This window comes from Diplotaxodon limnothrissa, linkage group LG8 (assembly GCF_057381915.1).
Source record: "Diplotaxodon limnothrissa isolate DT_005_m linkage group LG8, D_limnothrissa_male_GT1.1, whole genome shotgun sequence".
Taxonomy (NCBI): Eukaryota; Metazoa; Chordata; class Actinopteri; order Cichliformes; family Cichlidae; genus Diplotaxodon; species Diplotaxodon limnothrissa.
Genome location: NC_140603.1, coordinates 23,496,083 through 23,510,021, shown reverse-complemented (window position 1 = coordinate 23,510,021; position 13,939 = coordinate 23,496,083). Strand labels below are relative to the sequence as shown.

The following is a 13,939-nucleotide window of genomic DNA, read 5'->3' as shown; positions in this document are numbered from 1 at the left end:
CCCTTTAATGGTTCGCCATATACAAGCACAGGCGAGCCCCTAAATGGCCGGGAGTAACCATCCCTTACCAGATAAGGAACCAGAAGCTTTAGATGGAATGTGCCTGCAGTTAAACACTATACCCTTCTCTACCATCCTGCATGTGGGGGAGGAGAACAGAAGAATATCTAAACATGCAGTTTAAGACAAGGTTTACAAATTTAAGCACAACAATGACAACATTTAACAATTCACCCCAACACAAATGTTGTGGGACGACAGTTTTGTACTATTCACTGTTTGGCTGCCTGACAGCATTTTATCTGATCCCTTTGTTTAAGTAAAACTGCCATCACTTTAGATATTTGACTCTGTCAGTTAACCTGATAAATAAACTGAGGTGTTGAGGTAATTGGTTTTTAACTATTTATTAATGGCCTATTTATTCTCAGGTCCCTCTACTACCCTCTCTGCTCCTTTAGACAATATACTTATCTTATCTTAAGTAACCTTCTGGAAAAACCTGTGTGTGTGTGTTTGTGTTGTAGTGGTGTGGCGAAAGCCTGGTCCTGGGCTCACTTCGGTCAGGGTTCAGGTCCCATCCTGCTGGATGCGATGAAATGCACAGGAAACGAGCTGTTCCTGGATCAGTGTCCTCATGGCAACTGGGAGCAGCACAACTGTGACCACATGGAGGATGCTGGGGTCTCCTGCAGCCCTTATACAGGTACATGCACCCAAACACACACATACATATACACAGTCACACATAGCAATTGTACACACTGATGAGCTTAAAGCTGCTATTTATAGCCGCTGGGCTCCGAACATCAATAAATCATTACTGCATAGAGCAGCAACATCCTGTTTGTGACAAGTAGGAACAGGATTTATGTGAGCCGAGCAGTAACATATCAATACATGTGACCAAACTCCAAAAATACAGATTTTAATATTAATTTCAGATGTAGCATCTATAAAACAGAATCTTCCCTTTGAGAAAAGAGGATCTGATTTTTGCTTATAACCACAAAATGTTTCAGACGGTGTGGTGCGTCTGGTTGGAGGAGACAGTCCCTGGGAGGGCCGAGTCGAAGTGTTTCATAACGGTGACTGGGGGACGGTGTGTGACGACCACTGGACCCAGCAGCATGCAGAGGTGGTCTGCAGGCAGCTGGGTTACAGGTATGAACACAGTTTTAGTCTTTTTGCATGCAGCTTTTTTCAGTGAAAATTGCAGCTGCACTCTTTGCACCCCAAGTTTGCCATAGTTACAACTAAGAAGACTGCTGTTTGCATTTTGATCACTTTATAAGTAGATGATAAACTCTTCTCATCTCCAGGGGTCACGCTGAGGTCGTATCTGATGGGACGTTTGGCGAGGGCGTGGGCCTGATCCTCCTGGACGATGTCCAGTGCGAGGGATCTGAAACCTCGCTGCTGGATTGCCAACATGGGATCTGGGGACGGACCGACTGCTCCCACAGCGAGGACGTCGGTGTTCGCTGCAGAGGAAGGTCCGACGAGGAGACTAATGAGGTGCCGGTCATTGCACCTTCCACAGGTGAGTGATGGGGATGATTTCATGCAGTAGTTTAGGATGAATCAGCCGATTTGTTTTTTAAATTCTGAAACATTTTTAACTTTTGGGATAATTTTCCTCAGGATCTGCCCTTTACACACCTCCAATATATTCTGGTAGTGTCACATAATGCTTTTAAGTGAGAGGGAGTCAAGTAGACAAATACATTCCTGGGAAAATTTTCGCTGCTGGATCCCTGCTTTGTGTTATGAGCATCTTTTGAGGCAAACATGTTTGTCACTCAAGGTTTTCCACTTTTTATGATTCCATCACATCCTTCCTGATAGTTTCGGCAGTGTCCCACCAGGAATTGACAGATTCTGACATCTGTGAGACCTTATATTGAGGCGATGGCTGTTATTCTCTCAATAATAACTGATAAACGCTAAAAAAGCTGCAAAGAAAACATAGTCAGAAATGCATAGGAGGAATCTGCGGTACTGAACAGGCCAATCGGAGTAGTCATAGCTGTTTCAGGGGAGTTATTGCACACATACGACGCAGATTGAACGCAGAAGTTTAAACCAACTGTAAGTCATCATTTATATACAGCCTTTGTTGTGAACAACTTGAGGCTACCGCCTTGCCGAAGGACATTACAGCAGCAGCACTCACCACTTAGATTTATTTCCCCAAACTGGCAAACCTCCAGAGCTCTCCTCCTCACCCTTTAAGCCACTCATGCCCAGTGTTTGTATGGACAAAAATAAAGATCAGGTTTTAAAAATAATAACTTGAATTAAATTTACAAAGATATATTTCCTGTCTCAGAACATAATCACAATTTTAAAGAGTTTATTTTCTTTTTCATATAGTGGAAGAAATAAACCAGTTAAACCAGGAGTATCATTGCACCGCACTGCAGAGATTTGGTGGTGCTGAAATTTATTTTGCCACAAAAGGGCAAGATGTTGCTGCAGGCCGCTGCTCGCATGCTGCCTGCCTTCCTTGTTTAAACTGGTGTTTTTCTGTCCAAATGGTTTACATGTCACATGCTGACAGCTGTGAAAATAAAGCGATGTTACTGGCTCTGTTCTCCAGAGGTCCTGCTTCTCCTGTCGACACACACAGTCCATTAGAATGAGAACAGCGGCCGGATAAAGAGACACTGGATGACATTTAACACCGTCAGCGGACATACAGCTACCGTCTCTATAGATGCGCAGGCATGAATATGAATGAGCGTTGTTTTTCTTTTTTTTTTTTTTTGGTTAGGTCCCCTGGTGCGTCTTGTGGGTGGCAGCAGCAGGAAGGAAGGTCGAGTCGAAGTGTATCTCCATGGTGACTGGGGAAGTATTTGCGACTCAGGCTGGAACGATCTGAACGCAGCCGTGGTGTGCAGACAGCTTGGACACAGGTTAATGTTTGTGAGGGTGAATGAGAGATGACAGTTTTAGTGAAAACAAAAACATACCATAAAGTCACATCTTCTTGAATGTGTGTCATCCCCAGCGGTCGAGCAGTTGCAGCTGGAGGGTTTGGTCAGGGGAAAGGACCCGTCCACCTGGACCAGGTGAGGTGCACAGGGAAAGAGGAGTTCCTAGGCGAGTGTCCCTCTCTGGGCCAGAGCATCCAGGGCTGCAGACGAAGGGAGGATGCAGGGGTACGGTGTGACATCATGCCACGAGAATCAACGGCACAGATTAAGCCTGAAGAGCCGAGCTGTGGGCTGAGGAAGATGGCCGAGGAAGATGGCAAGAGGAGGAATCAGGGAGAGGAAAACATACTCAGGTAGGGGGAAAAAATCAGGTAAAACAGAATTAATGAAAATTTAAACCTGTTTTGCTTCACTTCTCAGACCATTTTTTCTAAAATATTCTCAAAAATATTCTCATTGGTGGCTTAACTGGATAGACAAATATATGTATATACACTCAACAAAAATATAAACGCAACACCTTTGTTACTGCTCCCATTCCCCATGGGATGGACGTAGAGACCTAAAATTCATTCCAGATACACAATATAACCATCCCTCCCAAACAGTGGTCACAAATCAGTCCAAATGTGTGGTAGTGGGCACATCTGCTATATTGAGATAATCCATCCCACCTCACAGGTGTGCCACATCAGGATGCTGATCTGACATCATGAGTAGTGCACAGGTGTACCTCAGACTGCCCACAACAAAAGGCCACCCTGGAATGTGCAGTTTTGTCTCACAGCAAAATGCCACAGATGCCACAAGCAATGAGGGAGCGTGCAATTGGCATGCTGACAGCAGGAATGTCAACCAGATCTGTCGCCCGTGCATTGAATGTTCATTTCTCAACCATAAGCCGTCTCCACAGGCGTTTCAGAGAATATGGCAGCACATCCAACCGGCCTCACAACCGCAGACCTCGTGTAACCACACCAGCCCAGGACCTCCACATCCAGCAGGTTCACCTCCAAGATCGTCTGAGACCAGCCACCCAGACAGCTGCTGGAACAATTGGTTTGCACAACCAAACAATTTCTGCACAAACTGTCAGAAACCGTCTCAGGGACGCTCAACTGCATGCCCGTCGTCCTCATCGGGGTCTTGACCTGACTCCAGCTCATCGCCGTAACAGACTTGTGTGGGCAAATGCTCACATTCGATGGCGTCTGGCACGTTGGAGAGGTGTGCGCTTCACGGATGAATCATGGTTCACATTGTTCAGGGCAGATGGCAGCTGAGAATGTCCCAGTTCTTGCATGGCCAGCATACTCACCGGACATGTCACCCATTGAGCATGTTCGGGATGTGCTTGACCGGCGTATACGACAGCGTGTACCAGTTCCCACGAATATCCAACAACCTCGCACAGCCATTGAAGTGGAGTGGACCAACATTCCACAGGCCACAATTGACAATCTGATAGACTCCATGCGACGATGTGTTGCACTGCATGAGGCAAATGGTGGTCACACCAGATATTGACCGGTTCTGGGTCCCCAGACCCCCAATAGCGCAAAAAACTGCACATTCCAGGGTGGCCTTTTGTTGTGGGCAGTCTGAGGTACACCTGTGCACTACTCATGATGTCAGATCAGCATCCTGATGTGGCACACCTGTGAGGTGGGATGGATTATCTCAATATAGCAGATGTGCCCACTACCACACATTTGGACTGATTTGTGACCACTGTTTGGGAGGGATGGTTATATTGTGTATCTGGAATGAATTTTAGGTCTCTACGTCCATCCCATGGGGAATGGGAGCAGTAACAAAGGTGTTGCGTTTATATTTTTGTTGAGTGTATATATATATATATATAAAAAAAAAAACACCCAGCACGCCCATGCGGGCGGTTTTATCCTTCAAGCTCGGGTCCTCTACCAGAGGCCTGGGAGCTTGAGGGTCCTGCGCAGTATCTTAGCTGTTCCCAGGACTGCGCTCTTCTGGACAGAGATCTCCGATGTTGTTCCCGGGATCTGCTGGAGCCACTCGCCTAGCTTGGGAGTCACCGCACCTAGTGCTCCGATTACCACGGGGACCACCGTTACCTTCACCCTCCACATCCTCTCGAGCTCTTCTCTGAGCCCTTGGTATTTCTCCAGCTTCTCGTGTTCCTTCTTCCTGATATTGCTGTCATTCGGAACTGCTACATCGATCACTACGGCCGTCTTCTTCTGTTTGTCTACCACCACTATGTCCGGTTGGTTAGCCACCACCATTTTGTCCGTCTGTATCTGGAAGTCCCACAGGATCTTAGCTCGGTCATTCTCCACCACCCTTGGGGGCATCTCCCATTTTGACCTCGGGACTTCCAGGTTATACTCGGCACAGATGTTCCTGTACACTATGCCGGCCACTTGGTTATGGCGTTCCATGTATGCCTTGCCTGCTAGCATCTTGCACCCTGCTGTTATGTGCTGGATTGTCTCTGGGGCATCTTTACACAGCCTGCACCTGGGGTCTTGCCTGGTGTGATAGACCCCAGCCTCTATGGATCTTGTGCTCAGAGCTTGTTCTTGTGCTGCCATGATTAGTGCCTCTGTGCTGTCTTTCAGTCCAGCTTTGTCCAGCCACTGGTAGGATTTCTGGATATCAGCCACCTCCTCTATCTGCCGGTGGTACATACCGTGCAAGGGCCTGTCCTTCCATGATGGTTCCTCGTCTCCCTCCTCTTTCTTGGGTTTCTGTTGCCTGAGGTATTCACTGAGCACTCGGTCAGTTGGGGCCATCTTCCCAATGTATTCTTGGATGTTCCTTGTCTCATCCTGGACTGTGGTGCTGACACTCACCAGTCCCCGGCCCCCTTCCTTCCGCTTAGCGTACAGCCTCAGGGTGCTGGACTTGGGGTGAAACCCTCCATGCATGGTAAGGAGCTTTCTTGTCTTTATGTCAGTGGCTTCTATCTCCTCCTTTGGCCAGCCTATTACCCCAGCAGGGTACCTGATCACGGGCAGGGCGTACGTGTTGATGGCCCGGATCTTGTTCTTACCATTCAGCTGACTCCTCAGGACTTGCCTGACCCTCTGCAGGTACTTGGTGGTTGCAGCTTTTCTAGCGGCCTCTTCATGGTTCCCATTCGCCTGCGGGATCCCCAGGTACTTGTAACTGTCCTCTATGTCTGCAATGTTGCCTTCTGGTAGTTCAATCCCCTCAGTTCTGACTACCTTCCCTCTCTTTGTTACCATCCGACTACACTTCTCCAGTCCGAACGACATTCCAATGTCATTGCTGTATAGCCTGGTAGTGTGGATCAGTGAATCGATGTCTCGTTCACTCTTGGCATACAGCTTGATGTCATCCATGTACAGGAGGTGGCTGACAACTGCTCCGTTCCGTAGTCGGTATCCGTAGCCAGTCTTGTTAATGATCTCACTGAGGGGGTTCAGGCCTATGCAGAACAGCAGTGGGGACAGAGCATCTCCCTGGTAGATCCCGCACTTGATGGTGACTTGTGCTATGGGCTTGGAGTTGGCCTCTAGTGTTGTACGCCACATCCCCATTGAGTTCCTGATGAAGGTTCTTAGGGTCCCATTGATCTTGTACAATTCTAGGCATTCCAGTATCCAGCTGTGGGGCATTGAGTCATAGGCCTTCTTGTAATCAATCCAGGCAGTGCACAGGTTGGTCAGTCTGGTCTTGCAGTCTCGGCTGATTGTTCTGTCTACCAGTAGCTGGTGTTTTGCGCCTCTGGTATTCTTGCCAATTCCTTTCTGTGTCCCGCTCATGTATTGACCCATGTGCCTGTTCAACTTAGCCGATATGATGCCTGACAGGAGCTTCCATGTAGTACTGAGGCAGGTTATTGGTCGGTAGTTGGAGGGGACCGGTCCCTTCTTGGGGTCCTTGGGGATCAGGACCGTCCGGCCTTCAGTTAGCCATTCCGGGTGTCTCTCGTTAACTAGCAGTTGGTTCATTTGTGCTGCCAGACGCTCGTGGAGTGCAGTCAGCTTCTTCAGCCAGTAGGCGTGAACCATGTCGGGCCCTGGTGCTGTCCAACTCTTCATACTGGAGACCCTTTCTTGGATATCTGCCACTGTGATGGTTACTGGACCCTGTTCAGGGAGGTCGCTGTGGTCTGCCCTCAGATCCTCCAGCCACTGAGCATTGCCGTTATGGGTTGCGTCCTTCTCCCATATGCTCTTCCAGTATTGCTCCGTCTCCAGCCTTGGTGGTGCTGTTCTCTTATTGTTCCCTTGCCACTGAGAGTACACCTTTGCTGGTTCTGTGGAGAACAGCTGGTTTATTCTCCTGCCTTCGATCTCTCTGGTGTACCTCCTCAAGCGGCTGGCCAAGGCTGTGAGTCTTTGCTTGGCAGTTTCCAAGGCCTCAGGTATGGACAGCTTGCTGTATTTCTTAGGCACCTTATTTGTCGCACCTTTCTGCAACTCCGTTAGTTGGCTAACCTCCCTCCGTGCTACTTTGATCTTGCCCTCTAGCCTCCTTCTCCATGGAGGGTACTGCCCCTTGTGGCTGTTCAACTTGTAGCCAAGCATCTCACTGATCACTGCTGCCGTATTGTAGATCAGCTTGTTAGTGTCGGTAATCGTGGTTGTAGGTATTGCCCGTAGTGCTGCATTAACATCATCTAGCAGACCTTCTGAGGGAACTTCACGTAATCTTGGTAACCTGCTACGGGGGATCCAGGTTTCAAGCTTGGCCATGATCCTATTTTTCAGGTCAGTTCCTCTCGCACTCACCGATCCTTCTCCTATCGCACTTGGGGCTATGTACCCAATCTCGGGTGGGGGTGATGATATCTCCCCCCTGACCTGGCGTCCTGACTCCTCCTTGCCGTAGCATTTGTGTTGTACCTCGTCAATCTCTAGCTGTGAGAGCAGTCCCTTCTTTCGAATGTTGGAACACTGAGCTACTAGTTGTTTCGCCGTCATTGTGGATGTTGGGTATCGAAGAATCCATAGGTCCCTCATCCTATTCATGTAGCCCCTTCCGCCGGGGTTACTTGCGTAGTAGCATTCCAACAACGCCCTGTTTTCGTCCCTTGCCCACCGATGCCTTCTTGTTCCAGTAGCCCACTTTTCGTCAGGGTGCCCTGGTTCCTCAACACCTGACGCGGACCTTGTTGATCCGGGCGACGTCCGAGCCGGCATGCCTTCATATTTATCTGTCTCGCTCATGTCTGCGGTAGGCTCGCTTAGCATAGGGGGTCTAGCCTTAGGACCCTTACTGGATACAGACGCCCCAGGCAGGAATCGAACTTGCGATCCTCTGTTCCAAAGGCGTGTAGTCTAACCACTACGCTATCCAGCTGCTATTATATATATATATATATATATATATATATATATATATATATTTGGCTCACCTCCCACCTCCTGCTGGATTATTCATGCAACCTGTGGCTTTCACAGAAATAACATATACAGCACATGCAGGACTTACAGGATTAATACTATTAAAAACGGGTTTTCTAAGATTCTTAGTTTATAATAATTTGTATGCAATTTATAAAAAGTAGAAAAAAGCTGATGGCTGAGTTGATCTCTTTCTACACATCCAGTTAGTAAATTTCATATAAGACACACTATTTAAATTGCTTTTGCCTGCCTGCAAGCTGCTTTGCAACCCACCTCCACCCCGACTCCTCTTTTCTGTGGTGTGTCTGACTTGGACCTGCTGACCTGCTGCTCCCAGAGCAGACATATGAAACGTTTGGCTAGCTGGTGAATCTTGCACAACTTTTGCTTCCGAGTTGGAAAACATCACGTATTTTGTGGTTATTTTGGTTTGACTGACATTTATATGTTGAACAAAAGTTAATTTGAAATGGCAACAAGATCAAAAAGAGAAGCAGGAAGTAGTTTTGATCTGTTCGTTCTTCTTGCTCAGGACCACGTGGCCATGGCAGGTGTCTGTGTGGCTTCGGTCTCAGGAAGAAGACAGCAGTCCTCTCTGCAGTGGCACTCTGATCAGCCCCTGCTGGGCCCTGACGTCTGCATACTGTGTCACCAGGTAAATCCAAAGCAATATTAATAAATCAGTTTCTACATTGCAGTGGAACCACTCAGCGCAGTAATACACAAGTGTAAATCACCCTTAAGTTGCTTCTGTCTCTCTCCTGAAGGTTTGGCGGCGATCCGTCCCGGTACGTGGTGATAGTTGGGGGGTCCGAGCGGCGCCTCACACCGGAGCAGGTGGTGGTTCACAGGAAGTTTAAGGGTCAGAGCGGTGGACACGATCTGGCTTTGCTTAAGCTACCTAGCTCAAAGAATCACTGTCTGACCTTTGATCCCAACACCAATGCAGCATGCCTTCCTGCCACTGACACAGACTCAGGGGGAAGTACTCCATCTTCTTGTGTGGTCACGGTTACAGCTGGCTGGACGGGTCCAGGTAGGCAGTTATATAAAGATAAAGTCTGAAAATATGTTTTAGATGAAACATCTGGGTGGAGGAGATCACCAGTTTGTGAGTAGTGTGTTTCAACACAGGTGCACAAATTTGCAGAAGTACAAGAATAACCTGGAATTGTGGAATTTTTGAGGTTTACTTTGACCAGTAAGTTTTATAGAAGGTGCTGGGCTACAAATCAGAAACACTTTCATTCTGAAAATCTGTTCAGTTACATCTGCAGTAACATCTTTAATGACAGTCTAACATTCAACAAACACATATAGAACAGTGAAAATCAGCAAATCTTCACATCAGTATTTCATAGAGGACAGAATATAAATGAGAGAGCAGATGAGCTGGACTAGTGTCAGGAGCAGGATCCCAACAACATGAGGCCGGATTGCTATGAAATTACTATGGAATTTAATACAGGTTTTCCTTTTCCACTGCAAACAAATCACAATGACATCGATGAGTTCCTAACTTTTCCTCTGGCGCCACCGTGTGGTTAATATGTGCACTGTTTGATGAAACTAGCCCTCAGTGGTACATGGATTAACAGGAAACTGCATTTCATTTCATTCCCTGTGATTTGATTTTGTTTAATTAACAGTGAAAGTGCTAATTGACCAATAGGAAAATAACTGTAAATGAGACATGACTCTAAAGGTTCATTTCTATCTGTTGTCTGGTGAAGCCAGTTACAGCAGCTGCTTGAAAATGAAAAAGAATTGTCTCAGTTATCACATGCAGTAGAGCTAATTCATACTGACAAAAAAATTAGCAAAATGCACATCAATCATCAGGCTACGTAACACAAAAGGCAACGAAGAAACAGAAAACATGACACACGCACATCTAAGCCCTCCCACAAGATGAATTTTAATAACTCTGGAGATCCCATCACATTTCATCGTCTTTGTTCAAATACGTGTACAACAATGGCATTTCCATCAGCTGCTTCTGTACTGTCGGGTGCTAATTAGCAAAAGTTAGGGCTTACATTAGAATACTAACAAGGTAATCTAAGCCTCCCCCCCCCCCCCCCCCCCCCGCATAATCACGGCTTCACAGAGCTGCTGTAATCTTTCTAAAAATGCTCTAATTTGCAGACTTTTTTCAAAGCAGAAATATAAATGTTGGATAAAGCCATATTCAAAATTATTGTTTCATTTTGTTGCGACATTTTGAACTGAAGGCCTTCATTGTTATGATAACATTCAAAGAGGAAAATGTAACAATAATCTTGAATAACTGAAAAATTAAGGTACTGATCACAGAACAACATCAATTTTCAAGACTTTGTTTAAACAGCTCGTCAGATTCTTACTATAATGATCAGTAGTTCATACAATGAATGGCAACAACACCTTTATCCAACCGTAGTTAAAGCAGATGGGCTACAGCAACAAAACCCAAAATGAGTAAAGTATTAATATAATATTGTTATTATTAATTATTGAATTAGTGATATGTTGATGATTTTAAATACTTCTATATATTCCTCAGTAGCTTGATCTAAAATAATGCAATTAATCTGAGAAGTTATAAGTAACTAAAACATTAAGTAAATGGAGTATGAAGTTGAATATTCACATTCAGAATGCGATGGAGTAAAATCAGAGCGCAGCATAGTACAAGTACTTGAATAAATATACTCTGTAACATTCCTGCTGGCTCTATCCATGCTCTCATCCAGTGGTTTTGGGGACTATAAGATTAATGGTACTCTACTCCAGTGGCTATGGTGGGGTGGGGGTTCAGGAAGGGTTGGTGCCACTCTATGCGATTCTTCTAGACACACCCCTGAAAGATGGTTGGACATGGATAAACATGAGACCAGTCGGGCAGAAAGATGACTTTATATTCTGTTTCTAAAATCAGTTTCTAAGTTATTGATTGCAGATGTGAGAGTGCTCTGTTGGTACTCTCTCATGTGCTTAAACACAGCACTAATGAGTCCTTTGGCCTAACATGTTATATACCACGGCCCAAAATGAGCATAGAAACATGTTTATACCTGTAGCATCGCCTCAATCAGCTGTTTGCTTTAGTATTTGTAATCCTGTTGTCTTCTTTCTCTTCTTCTAGACTCTGTTCTTGCTTCCTGGGTCCCTCTGATGTCATCATGGCAATGTAAGAAGCGCTATGGCAACAGTTTCTCCAGTCACGGCACCCTGTGTGCTGGCAGTCCTCCAGACACCAGCCTCCTCCATGACGACAGTTGCCAGGGCAACTCTGGAGGCGGGTTAGTGTGTCAGGCGGAGACAGGTCGATGGATCCTCACTGGCGTTGTCGCCGGGGGTTACGGCTGCGCTGATCCCTCCTCACCTGCGCTCTACACGCGAGTCAGCCGCTTCAGGAGCTGGATCGACGAGGTCATCAATGTGCAAGCACGCCCGGAGGCGCCAAACGCACATATACAAGGAGATCTGCCACACAATGACATAACACACATGCACAGCGAGGGCAAAGATGTGTCCTTCCACACGCACGGCAAACACGCACACGATCAGCAGCCATCAAATGAAATCAATGAGATTAAACACACACACTCTCATCATTCACACACCAAAAACACACACACACGCCGGGCAGAGGACGCAAACACACAAATTCTGGTCTGATTGAGGCCGTGCCGTTGGCTTACCACCTGTGCCATGTGACCGCCTGAGGAGGGTTAAAGGATGAGGAAAAGAAAAGAAAGATGCTCCCAATCTTCAGTCAGTGCAAATGGCCGTCTGTCAAATCTGAACTCCGTCTTCGTGAATCGCGGGTGTGTGCTGTGGGCAGGCTTTCCTGAGCTGTACGGGTCATTTGCGGTGCTCGACGTGTGAGTTTCAGCCCGTTTAGACCGAAACAGGTCGACAGATTTATCAGCACGCCGATCAGGCCCTTTTACTGAAAAAAAAAAAAAAAATCCCAATTGCATGTACTTTAAGGAATCTACTGCTCGCGTAAAATATTCCGGGGGGGAAATTTTGAGACGGTCACACAAGAATCTATGCTAATTTCACCTATTTACATTGTGTGAGCTTAAGAAAAAGAGCAACACATCAAGTACAAAGGCTGACTGACCATCACTGATGTCCCTTTGAGATGATTAATGTAGATAAACTCCAAACTCCTCGCAGAAGGTGAGGCTCGTCCCACATTAGGTTTTTATAAAAATCCAGATGTGGCTTTCTTTTTCAAACAGGGCTTCTCTCTTCAGGCTGTTGTCTTATACCTTTACTGGTGAAAGTGCAGTTGTTCATTTGGACCCATGACTAAGCTACTCAACTCAGGACCATACCACTGATTTAGCAAGTTTTAGTGCATTTATTACAAATGAGGTCACTTTGCGTTACACACGTTCTCCTTTAGCTTGTTTCTTATTTGTATAGATTAACCTTATTTGCCCCTTTTAAAGCGCTTATTAATGCCTTACTGAGCCAATCTCTTTGTAATCTCTTTTATCTTCCTTCCTTTCACGTCAACTCTCAACCAATCACGGTCTCTCCCTGATCCTGGTTGACCCGGAGGTCTCTTCCTCGTAAAATTGAGTTCTTCCTTCCCACTGTTGCCAACATTGTACTTACAGGGGACTGTCTGATCATTGTAGTAAAAAAGTCTATTGCATCAACTGTTTGGGAATTATTAATACAAAGTTGTTGTACGATTGACTGACAGTCTCATGACCAGATAGGGCAGTTCCCTAATTCTTCTATAATAAATTAAACAGATAAAAGATGCAAAGTTGATTTTAAGTGTTGACCCTGCATTTGAAACATTTAAGGCACAAAGCAATGAAAGTGAAGGTGACCATCATTGGGCTGAAGAACCAAAATAAACCCATCAGAGAGATAGCAAAAACTTTAGGAATGGCCAAATCAGCAATCTGGGACATTCTGATTACACTCAAGAACAACAAGGCCAGATTAGGCTTTGCCAGAAAACAGAGGGACAGATGAAACCAAGATTAACTTGTGGCAGAATGATGGGAAGACAAATGTATGAAGAAGGAGAGAAACAACTCATCAAGTTCTGTCAGAGCTTTGCAAGGGAGGAAGCCGAGCATTTGGTGTTGTCCATAGGTTTTAGACTTCAGGCGGGGTTTTGATCCAAGAATTAAAAACAACTGCTATATTGAAAATAATGCCAGTTAATATGTTTTAAAATGGCTGTAATTCCCAAACAGTTAATGGAATACTTTAGTAAAACCCCTTGAATTAAAGCTGAGACTCTGCACTTTAACCACATATTGATTGCGTGATTGAAAATCCACTGCGATGGTGTGCAGAGGCAAAATTGAAAAAAAAAAAATCTTATTGTCCAAATATTTATGGACAGACCTCTACCTTAACAAACTGATGTAGTGATAAAGTCATGCAAAGTAAGGGATTATTATGTGCTTTGTCTTGATCATTGATATTTGCAGTAAGCAGCAAATGTCACACAAACTTAGACTAACCCAATACAACCAAAAGGAAATAAAAAAAATTGAAATACATATGAGAAATTTAATCATTGTGTGTTACATTATATGACAGAAATGTATGATTTTTTCTATTATGCCAGAACCTTTAATAACAACAAAATGCATATTATTCTTGGTTAAATGA

The 13,939-nt window shown here is 45.5% G+C and overlaps 1 protein-coding gene across 1 annotated transcript in view; it reads left to right on the top strand.

Annotated features, from left to right (window-relative positions):
• The window catches only part of LOC146626934 (neurotrypsin-like), a 36,313-nt gene extending 24,351 nt beyond the window's left edge, over nucleotides 1-11,962 (top strand). The window contains exons 7-14 of the mRNA XM_085360921.1: nucleotides 528-706; nucleotides 1,023-1,164; nucleotides 1,323-1,543; nucleotides 2,777-2,918; nucleotides 3,014-3,292; nucleotides 8,832-8,954; nucleotides 9,067-9,335; nucleotides 11,427-11,962. Coding sequence (XP_085217047.1) covers nucleotides 528-706; nucleotides 1,023-1,164; nucleotides 1,323-1,543; nucleotides 2,777-2,918; nucleotides 3,014-3,292; nucleotides 8,832-8,954; nucleotides 9,067-9,335; nucleotides 11,427-11,962 — 1,891 coding nt within the window. The remainder of the gene's footprint in view (nucleotides 1-527; nucleotides 707-1,022; nucleotides 1,165-1,322; nucleotides 1,544-2,776; nucleotides 2,919-3,013; nucleotides 3,293-8,831; nucleotides 8,955-9,066; nucleotides 9,336-11,426) is intronic.
• Nucleotides 11,963-13,939: the final 1,977 nt, after the last annotated feature.